At 37.5% G+C, this 10,995-nt stretch overlaps 1 protein-coding gene across 3 annotated transcripts; it reads left to right on the forward strand.

Annotated features, from left to right (window-relative positions):
• The first annotated feature begins 3,501 nt into the window (after window positions 1–3,501).
• LOC136220371 (uncharacterized) lies at window positions 3,502–9,096 on the forward strand. Of its 3 annotated transcripts, XM_066008195.1 has the most exons (5): window positions 3,502–3,687; window positions 3,788–3,853; window positions 7,911–8,139; window positions 8,213–8,395; window positions 8,460–9,096. In XM_066008195.1, exons 3-5 carry the CDS (start codon window positions 7,954–7,956, stop codon window positions 9,081–9,083), a joined length of 993 nt encoding a protein of 330 aa, XP_065864267.1. In that variant the 5' UTR covers window positions 3,502–3,687; window positions 3,788–3,853; window positions 7,911–7,953; the 3' UTR covers window positions 9,084–9,096. The 3 variants fall into 3 exon arrangements, 1 of the variants encoding a protein (XP_065864267.1); XR_010684503.1 differs by lacking the exons at window positions 7,911–8,139; window positions 8,213–8,395; window positions 8,460–9,096 and adding an exon at window positions 4,824–5,232; XR_010684504.1 differs by lacking the exons at window positions 7,911–8,139; window positions 8,213–8,395; window positions 8,460–9,096 and adding an exon at window positions 4,857–5,232.
• Window positions 9,097–10,995: the final 1,899 nt, after the last annotated feature.

Here is a 10,995-nt window from a genome sequence, read left to right on the forward strand (position 1 = left end):
AATTGTCTCTAAAAGCAGAGGAGACAATTTTTCTTATTTTTGGGGACTGTCCCCAATAATCTTTGTTTTGTAGTGCTTATAAGTCACTCGCTCGTTCTATAAATATATATAAAAAAATTTCTACAGAAAGAATGAGAAATCATTAAATATTATTGATATTTTTCTTGTAATACCCTTAATTAATAATAAAGCATTTAATTTATTCTATATTTAGTAATTTTAAATCATAATAAATCATTAAATATGAACTGCAAAAATGGTTAAGCAAGAATGGTTAAGCTGTTTATCACGTTGTTCGTCTATGAACTGCAAAATCACTCATATCTTCAGGGAAGGTAATCAAGCTGCGGATCGTCTTGCCTGTTTTGGCAAATCTGCGTCAGCGCTCCACTGGTGGCACTCTGCGCCTGATTTTTGCCAATTTCATGTTTTCGATGATCTTTGTAATGTTGCTCATATTCGTTTCTTTTAATTTTCTCCCCCTTTTGTAATTTTTTTTTTTTTTATTAATAATATTCAGGGTTGGTTAAGTGCGTTAGGGGTGCCAACCTAGTTGGGATGTCTAACCTCTTAATCGCGTCCCAATCTTTCATTAAAAAAAATCATTAAATATTATTGATATTTTTCTTACAATACCCTTAATTAATAATAAAGCATTTAATTTATTCTATATTTGGTAATTTTAAATCATAATAAATAGGGATACAAAAAAATGATGGTTATTTGTAATTACAAGATGAGTTATCATATTTCATGGGACGTGGAAACACTTTTTTTTCATCTATAAATTTGGGTAAATTACACTGATGCTCACATATTTGGTTAATATTTCAATAAAACCATAAACATTTATTTTGTCTCAATACAATAACACATTTTTATATTGTATTAACAAAGTCATATTGAATATTTTTCGCTACAATCTCACTGGATTTGTTAACGTAGACACCTACTTAAGGCTTTCATTCTCGTGGATACTCCATTTAACCATAAAAACTAAGGCCTCGTTTGATAACACTAAAAATTACTTAAATTAATAGATTAAGCACTTATTTAGTTTAAGTGTGTTTGATAATGATTTTTTATTAACCACTTAAATTATTCAATTAAGCTACATATCACTTATTTTGTTAAGTCAAAATATTTAACTTAAAATTTTAAGTTAAATATTATCAACTAATATTTTAATATTTAGCACTTATTTTTAATATTTATCAAACACTTATATCATTTAATAATTTCATCACTTATAATATTCAACACTTAAAATTCAGTACTTATTTTTTCAGCACTTAATTTTCAGTTTTATCAAACGACACCTAAGTCCAACAATTAAAACTATAGATTATGTTAAAGAGAGAAAATGAGAGGATATGCCACATGGTTTTAAGTGACTTTTATGTGGCATTTACATGGAATATATGATTTGAAGCCTTTGATTCTTCTTATGTTTGATGTTGGTGAATTAATAAGTATATGATCTTTCATTTAAACACATTATCACATTAAGCTCTTGATGACTTGAAAATTTGACTTTGAATATAAAAATTTAACACACTATTATTCATTTCATATGCGTTAGAAATTTTCTTATGTTATTTATTTTCTTTTCAATTATTCGATTAATTCACATAAGTCAGCTTTTATCTCCTAACAAGTGGTATTCGAGCGTTGTGTTCTTTGATGAATTAATTATTTATTAGACATTGTTTCTTCTACAAATTTCGGTCTATGAAAACTAAAGGTGCATGTTATACTCATCCAAAATGGATGGGAGGAGACATTTGAAGGGATTGGAAAGAAGTCTTCTTCTATAACGAAAGAGTGGTGAAAGCAACGGGATGAAAATGCACTCTCAACACTATTCTTGTGTCACTAAAATGAGGTTCCGAGGGAGATTTCCAAGAAGACAAGCTCGACATGGGTTTGGCTGAAATTAAAGTCATTGAACATGAAAAAATCGATGAGGAACCAATTTTTATTAAAAATAAAACTGAAAGATATTCATCTGCATGAAGGCAAATTAATTAAAACGCATGTTGATGAATTTTTCTGCAATTGTTATGGACCTCCAAAACATTAATGTAGAAATCGATAATTATGATTTTGTTATTACAATATTATGCTCATTGTCACACTCATATAAGTCTTTTAAGGATACTTTATTATGTTTTCTTTTCTTTGAAATGACATACCTCTTTCTGTGAATTTTTTTTCTTTGAAATGATTTGTCCTTGCCTGGTAGGTAATTTATACTTGTTTTCTTGAGCTTCAAAATCTTCACCATCTTCATTTTATTCACCTTCAACATCCTCATCATCTTCGTTTTCTTCAGTAACAACATCCTCATCATCTTCCTTTTCTTCATCATTAGCATCCTCATCATCTTCATTTTCATTACCATCAACATTCTTATCATATTTTGTTTCTTCGCCATTGGCTTCCTCATCATCTTCGTTTTCTTCATCACTTCCTTTTTCTTTTGTATGCAAAATTTCACAAATCTCCAATTTCTTTACCATCCATTTCTTCATCATCTCCTTTTTCATCTTTATATGAAACTACACCATCTTCTTTTTCTTCAGCAACATCATCACCCCCATTTTCACCACCATTTGCTTCATCTCCACTATTTGCATTTATCCAAACTATGTTGGCCAGAATTATATCTTTTAAAACTTCATCGGCTGAAATTTGAACTTTTGGACCTTCAACTTTAAGAGGAACTCCTCTATTCAAACCCGTTTTAAAGCCCATTCGATACCCATCCCTCTTCACCTTGGTGGATGCCTTTTTTGTCCTCGATTTTTTTCTTTGAATTACAAGTTAAACATGGATTAACTTAAAATCACAAAATGAGATAACAAATTCTAGAATATTTACTGTAATTTAAGGTTGAAGAGGCAAGGGATTCGAAAAAAAAGAGATAGAATGGAGCATCTGTTTTATCTCCTCTTGCACTTTCTTGAACATTGAATTGGTGAAAGCTTGTTGAGACTGTTTCTCTCATTCAAATCGAGAAACGCATTTTAGGACTTTGAGTTTACTATCGTAATCAATATAAAACTCTTTCTCGATCCTGTCGGCCATAGAAATCTCATATTGCTTAATGAATTTCTTGAGTGTGCTCCTAAAATTTACATAATCATCAAAACATCATAGAAAATAGTCAAACGGTGACGGAATATTATGACAGAATGATTTCCGGAGAGATGGAATTCCATCACTACATGTTCCGTACCCAGCTTGAGACAGAATATGAGACAGATGAAATTTTTTGTCAAAATGAATTGTCGGGAGAATTCTCGCCAATCCACTTAACGGAATCCGAGAGAGAAATTATTCTGTCTTAGTACGCTATCATTTTTAGAGACAATTTTTCTTATTCCGTCACAAGAAAAAATAATTTTATAATTTTTTTATATAAAAGATTAAATAAAAGAAAAAAATATATAAACGTGTTATTGGGGTTTTATCGCTTCCTAACTCTCAGTACTGTACTTCTCCTTTGAGATAGAACTCCTCGCTCCAAATTCCATTCTCACTACATAATCTTCTCTCCTTCACTCCAATCTTCTCCATTGAACCCAGCCTGCATATTTTTTACTGAGGAAATAGCTTCTTCACACTTTAATCTTCTCGATTCATCTCTCTCTTATTGCCTGGACATGGATTGAGGAAAATTAGGTATTCCTTTCCTTTTGATTTTCTGCTAAATTAGTTGTGTTTTCCTTTCTATTTCTATTTTAAATCTCTAAGTTAACAATTGCTTCTGTTAATCACCAAGGCAACACTCTAGTGGCCACTCCAATAACTACTTTGATGTTGGGTTCGCCATCTTCACTACTTCACGGTAAGCTTCAACTCTTCCCTTCCATTCTTTCGTTCAATAGGTATGCTTTCAATTTCATGTTTCACAATATTCTATTAACCATTTGATTTTATGTCCCTAGAATTTGAGTTAAAATCAGTCTTCAAAATTAAGTGACCTCTGTATGTTGACATTTTTTTAAGTAAATAGATTCTTTGTCTATGTTGTCTGATGTTTGCTGCACTAGCATGTTTAGAAGATAGCAAATTGTTTTGAGATCTCGAGATTTTCAAACCCCAGGTACTAATATTTTGACTTTTGAAAGTTTGCCCCCTTCATTCTGGTTAGTTTTCCTCTTTCTATAGGTTGAAGATGAACTGTGGTTTGAAGATATAATTTGTTTTCTTTATTTCTTCTAAACAGAACAATGTCATTCCACCTAAGAGTGGGAGACTTCATTTTGTTAAATAGAAAGAGACAAAAATACAAAATCAAATATGCTTCCAAAACCCCAATTCCCTAGTTCTGCTTTTGCTATGCAATCTAAATTTTCTAAACTCGTTATAGAATTTAAATTGAAGTGATTTTTTTAGTTGTGTTAATTTTTTTTAATGTTCTTTAAATTCAATAGGAATAAAGGAAAGAAATTATATATACATCATGGTCAAAGCATCTAAATAAATATCTTTTTAGTAAATCATTTATTCTCAGATATAACTAAGAGTAGTACAGTTTCATAATAACCAGAAAGAAAATAAATAATCAAACCACTGGTAGTAATGATCTTTTTATCCTTTCTTCATTGTATCATCCACTGCTGCAAAACACCCCTAAATTTTAGTTAGGCACTGCTCTTCTTGCCTTCAAGCTTTGTTAATCGAAATTCGTATGTTAATTGATTTAGTTGTTAAGCCTCAATTAATAGGGACCTTATGTTGCTTGATGTTTCTACTTTAGTTTTTTGTTCAATATGTTACAACTTTTTAAATTGTAAGAAAGGCTTGATTAACAGGTTTTTCTGCTTCATATTTTGTTGCTTGATTAGCTGGCTCAAGCTCAGCAGGAAGTCTAGAACATAGAAGAGTTTATTAGCTTTGGTCTTAACATCAGCTAGTTTTTTAATGGGAGAAGTTTAATTGGGAAGTTTGGTCTTAAAAGATCTTTGTCTTGTAAATTTCTATGTAAAGGCATTCTAATTTTTATTATTGAGATTTCAATGATTTTCTTTAGCCTTTGGGTTTCTCCTTTTTGTGTTATAAATCCTACATCTATCGGAACACTAGAAAAAGTTTTTAGGATTTTTTTTACCGTGTAAAATAGTTACTGTTGTCATCTCTAGTTGAAAATTAATTCTATTTATGTGTCATGTGTGGTTTTTGTATTAGTGACTGTTGTTACTTTTCCAAGAAAGTTAATTTTCCATTCAATATGGGTTGAATTTTATCTAATTTGATAGATCAGGGACCAAATGTGACCAAATAAGGGTAAATTTCATCAATGGTGTACAACCTTTGCCTTATTTCACACTTTGATGTACAACCTTCAATTTGTCTCAGTAATATATACGAACTTATAGGTGACCTCCCACTTTGGTATACAACAGGTAAAAATGACCGGTCAACGCCTGGTCAACATGCTACCTCATCATTTTTCATTCACCCATTTAAAAGAGTGGGATCCACTTCTTATAAAATTACTAAATTACCCTTGTCCCTTCCCTGTAACCCCTTTCCATATCTTTCCCTTTCTCTCTCTAAGTCCTCTCTCTCTAACTCTTCTCTCTAAAAGACTGTCAATCTCTCTCTCCAACCCTCGTAATCTTCTGAAGCTTCTTTTGAAAGTGATAACTCATTGCCTAGCCTATCACCCATATCCTTAATCATGGATATCAGACCATCCAACAATATGCATTGCAGACGAAGGTCCATTTACCGGAAATGGGTTTTTTTGATAATAAATTAGCAAGGTCTTCAAAAACATCACGTCAGGTAATGGACTCATTGATAAACCAAATTGCATCAAATTATGGAACAATTCACCTTGAATTAATGACAATAGTGTTGGGTGTTTGTTGAACGATGGGCCACCCAATTCAGTAGTTGAATTAATTAAACCCAAAGCAAATAGAGGAAAATCTTCATCATATGCTATCAGATTTGATCCGGGACCAATCTTAATATATTCATTGAGATTCAAAAGAGAGCATAGCAAAGAAAATATTTTCACCACGCAAGGTACTCCAAAAGGATCGATCATAATTTTTCCACCATTTTCAGCAGTCTCCATCCCAATCATGATAACACTGGAGAAACTTCTTGATCGGATCCCGTCCCTGTGAGGCGCCGCAGGGATCGGCCGGGGACACTCCGATGCCAAAGTCAGTAGAATATATGGAGAATAAATCGTATTGACAAAGCTTAGTGAATGTAAAAGTAAGTGTACCTTGATAGCCTAGAAAGGTAGGCTATATATAGTTGAGGAATTCGTAACCCCTAGGTAACTAGAAAGCCTCCATTAATGCTCATTTAATGGCGGTTACAAGTTACTCTTAATTGGGCGGTTTGAGATTATTAATGATTCATTTAATAATCATTTATGGTCGAGACGGCGGCCAGCCGTTATCTAGGTAAATGGAGAGATTCGCCTAAGAGATCCGCCAGCGGATCTCTTAGAGCTGATCTAGGGTGATCCGCCAGACGGCTTCCTTTGCTACGTGGCATATCTTAAGGTAATTATCTCTTTTGGTCCTCATGATAATATCCTAATGTTATCAGAAGCCCCCCCCCCCCCAAAATGCCCTTAAAGTCCTTTAGGGCTTTTGGACTTCTGCGCGCCATCTTATGCTTCCGCATTTAATGTGCACTCTGTTCAACATCCTTTGATGGCCGACACGTGTAATAGCACACTGCCCTAGAAACGTTCAAAAACCATCTTCATCTTTCGGAGTTTCTCTTTCTTTCTTATTTTCCATCTCCTCCCGTTTTCGAAGCCTTTCCTCAGAAACTTCAAAGATCCTACTCAGGCTTCTGCATTTCCATGTAAGTGCTTTTTATTTTACTCTGAATGTTTAGAAGTTCATCTTCATCCTCTGGGTCAACTTCCGAACTCTTTAATTCGACGTCTTCTCCTAAGATTGAAGTAGATTTTAGTTGGACCACATCCTCGTCGGAAAACTCCCAATCTTCCATTGGCGAGATTAATTCTGGTTCAACTGAGTTCAATAACTCGGCGCGTAACCCTTACCAGACTCGTTCCACCGGAAATCCTTCTTTCTTTTCCGGTTTTACTCCGGCCGGTGCCCGTAACCGGTTTCTGGGTTTAATGGCTTCTTCTTCTGTTCCTGTTAGAAAAAAGAATCCTCGAGCGGAGTCTACTTCGTCTCGTATGAGTGCCGCGGATTTGGCGAGTCTATCGGATCGCTTTCCGTGGATCAAAAATTATGAAACCCAACTCCCAGCTTCTCATCAACGCCCCTTCAATCCGCCGATGGGCTTCTTTACTGTATTTTGTAGTCATATTGAGAGAGGGTTCCGCCTTCCTCTTCCCCAGATGTTGGCGGATATCCTCTCGTATTTTGACTTCGCCGTCAGCCAGCTACACCCTAACGGCTGGCTTGACATGGCTTTAGATTGTTATCTTGCATCAAATTTAGGCGTAGCGTATAATGGCCGAATCTTTAGAGCTTTTCACAAACCCTCCAAGAGGAAGTCGGAGTCTTATCTTACATTCGCCAAATTTGGTGTCTATTCGCCCTTTTACGACAAAATGTCCAACGTTCATAGCTGGGATGAGAGTTTCTTCTACGTGAAGATAAAGGAGGATGAACCGTTAGGTTTTCCTTCCGTCTGGAACTCTCGTCCGCTACATATGGCGGGTGACATGCGAATCCTAACACACAGTGATGAAGAGGTGGCGGATCTCATGAAGCAGATTAAGGCGGATGCATGGACGTATGCGGATGCCTTAGCCTTCATGATGAGTGACATTCCTCTGATCCGCCGAGTGGAGGATCAATTCATTTATTCAAAAATTACTCAGTTTGATCAAGGTACCTTGCATATTTCAGGAGCTTTAATTATTCTGATATCTTCTTTGGCAGGGGTGTATCTAAGGCAAATCGTGCTCTTGCAGAGACGCGCAAGATGTTTCAAGAAGAGGAAGCCCGCAAGAAGAGTCAGGCGGCTAACCCTCAACCTGATACGGGCAAACGCCCTATGGAGACGGCTGTCGATCCGCCGCTGAAGAAGAGGCGGCCCAATACTATTGGGAGTACCAAGATAATGGCGGACGCGATTAAATCCGCCAAACCTACTGAGAAAGTGGTTCAGGTAATTCGTCTCTTGATTTTGTTTCCTGCTCATCTGATTTTAAAGCGGCGTATGGTTTTTCCTGTTTGCGCAGATGGCGAAGCCTGATATCGGTGGATATTGGTCCGCCAAGTTTGGGGTTCAAGGAACTTTTGAGAGTGAATCTCTCTTGAATGACCTGGACGAAGCTTTAGAACAGGTGGGAGAAGTACAAAAGGATTACGACCAAATCCCCGGATCGATCCACGTCCATAAGGGAAAGTCGGAGCTTCTTTCGGTGAGTATTAAAAGAATATGATGATTTGTTTCGTTCTTGGACTAAATCCTTTTGTTTTCCTCAGCTGTATGCCCGCTTGCGCACTTTGGAGAATGGAGTCCTTCAGAATGTGGCGGATAGGGCGACTATTGAAAAGTTAGAGAAAGAGATAGCGAATGCCAATTCCACTATTGCCACCGCCAACGCGAACCTAGCTTCCGCCACAGCTGCTTTAGTTCTCCGAGACGGGGAGATACAAAATCTGAAGGCAAAGATAGCTTCTGATGCTAAAAGCCATGAAGATGCTCTCGGGGAAGCGGAATACACGGCGGGCGAACATGCATTCTTTTATGGAGAGATGCTTATGGCGTACTTCTCTTTAGCCCATCCTGAAATTGATTTCACAGATCCTGAGTTCGCTGTCCCCGAACCGGAAGATGTGGCAAGGTTCAAGAAGATGCCCGATGCCAAGGAGTACCTTCGCAACTATGTGCGAAAATGGATGAAGGGAACCTTGCCGGATGTCAAACCTTCTACCACAGTTGTGGTGGATGACCTCCAGGAGATGCCGTCCAAAGCTGATTCTGAACAAAAAGGGGATAAGGAAGTATCTCTTGAAGGCGGATCCATGACTGCGGAGAAGAAGGACCCTCAAGCGAGCGTCGGGGGCGAAGGAAGCACAAAAGAAGATGCTCCTATTATCATTTAGTTAGCAATTTTTGTAAAAACTTTTCAAGTATAATTCCAAACATTGCTATGTATAAACATTATTTTACTTTTACACTTGCGCAGGACAGTGTTTTCAATGTGAGTATGTTTAGGATTTTTGTTTGAAGTAGGTGGCCAGCCATACTTCATTGTATGAACCTTTGTGAAGGTTTGAAGCTGTTCTATTCCTTCTTTAGAGGAAGTAAAGCTGCCCAGGGGTTCAATTTGCTACCTATCTTTGAGGTGAAATGACCCGCCCGTAGGACTTGTGAATTCCTTTTTGAAAAGGATAAGAGAGTGTAAAGACCTTGCGTCCAAGGATCGTTTTAACTCTTATTGGAGATTGGGATCCGCCCGGAGATGGATCCGCCCATAAGATTGATCCTCTTATGTGCTTTAGGATAGCGATATATTGCGAATGTGGAGAGCGTTGGGTGCCTCCCCTTCTTTTTAAGACTGGAATATTGATATTGCAGCAGTAAACTATAAAAAGAACATGAATAATAAAACCAACGATATTTATTAATGGGATGAACACCTTATTACAGCGGACAGGTCTTTATAGATGAGCCTCATCAAAACCTTTAACAAGAAAAACCCCATGGGAAAAAGCTTGTTAAAGGAAAAAGAGTACTCAAGACCATACTTTATTTTCTAACAAAGTATTTGCGGAGATTTTGGAGATTCCACGTGCGTGGCAGCGTGTTGCCCTCCGTATCTTGTATTTTGAATGTGGCTGGTCCCACCTTCTCCACTATCTGGTATGGACCTATCCAATTGATCCCCAACTTGCCTTTGCCTTCTCGAGATTGGACTTTATCAGCCTTGCGAAGCACAAGATCTCCCATCTTTAGATCCACAATCTTGGCATTTTTATCATGATAGGATGCAATCCGCTGTTTATATGCTGCCATGCGTACATAGGATTGATCCCTGCGATCCTCGACCTGATCCAGACGTTCCCTTAGTCGTTTATCGTTGTCTTCTTCATAATAAAAGGCCACTCAATCACTGGGGACTCGTATTTCCACGGGGATTACGGCCTCCACTCCATGAGAAAGGGCGAACGGCGTTTCTCCCGTAGCGGTTCTTGGGGTTGTGCGATAAGCCCATAAAACACTTTTAAGTTGATCCGCCCATCTTTTGTCATGTTCTCCCAACCTCTTTTTTATCCCCTTTACAATCGTTCGATTGGTCACTTTGGTCATTCCATTGGACTGAGGATAATAAACGGAGGCGAATATGTTCATGATGCCCAATCCCTCACAAAAAGCCTTGAATTTGCCACAGTTAAACTGTGTCCCGTTGTCAGTGATGATGGTGTGTGGAATGCCATATCTTCCCACGATATTGTCTTTGACAAACTCTACTATCTGCTCTGCTGTAATGGAGGAAACAGCCTCGGCTTCTACCCATTTGGTGAAATGGTCCACCGTTACTATTACATACTTCTTTTGCCGGCGAGTTGGAGGAAATGGTCCAACGATGTCTATTCCCCAAAGGGCGAACGGACGACCTTCAATGATTGGCCTTTGAATGTGCTTGGTAGTGTGTGACTCATTTGCGTGAATCTGGCAACTATGACAAGATTCTACCAAACTCTGGGCATCTAACTCGGCTGTGGGCCAGTAGAAACCTGCTATCCTTGATTTCTTCAAGATCGCGGGGGATGCCTCATGTGACCCGCAAGACCCCTCATGTAGCTCTTTGAGGATCTGTTGCCCTTCTTCTGGTAGAATGCATTTCATCCAAGGATGACTAAAAGACCTTCTATAAAGACCATTATTGATCAAGGAGAAGTAAGTCGATCTCCTGACAATCTTCCTCGCCTCTTCCTTGTCTTCAGGTAATGTTCCATTCAGTAGGTACTGGCGAATGACTGTCCTCCAATCATCCTCCATTGTTGTGAGTAC

This window comes from Euphorbia lathyris, chromosome 2 (assembly GCF_963576675.1).
Source record: "Euphorbia lathyris chromosome 2, ddEupLath1.1, whole genome shotgun sequence".
Taxonomy (NCBI): Eukaryota; Viridiplantae; Streptophyta; class Magnoliopsida; order Malpighiales; family Euphorbiaceae; genus Euphorbia; species Euphorbia lathyris.

Bases quoted from the DNA above. Each gene is read 5' to 3' on its own strand.
- LOC136220371 (XM_066008195.1), top strand. From the start codon at position 7,954: ATGTTTCAAGAAGAGGAAGCCCGCAAGAAGAGTCAGGCGGCTAACCCT. The intron at 8,140-8,212 runs GTAATTCGTCTC...CTGTTTGCGCAG, and splicing joins CTACTGAGAAAGTGGTTCAG to ATGGCGAAGCCTGATATCGG. The intron at 8,396-8,459 runs GTGAGTATTAAA...TGTTTTCCTCAG, and splicing joins GAAAGTCGGAGCTTCTTTCG to CTGTATGCCCGCTTGCGCAC.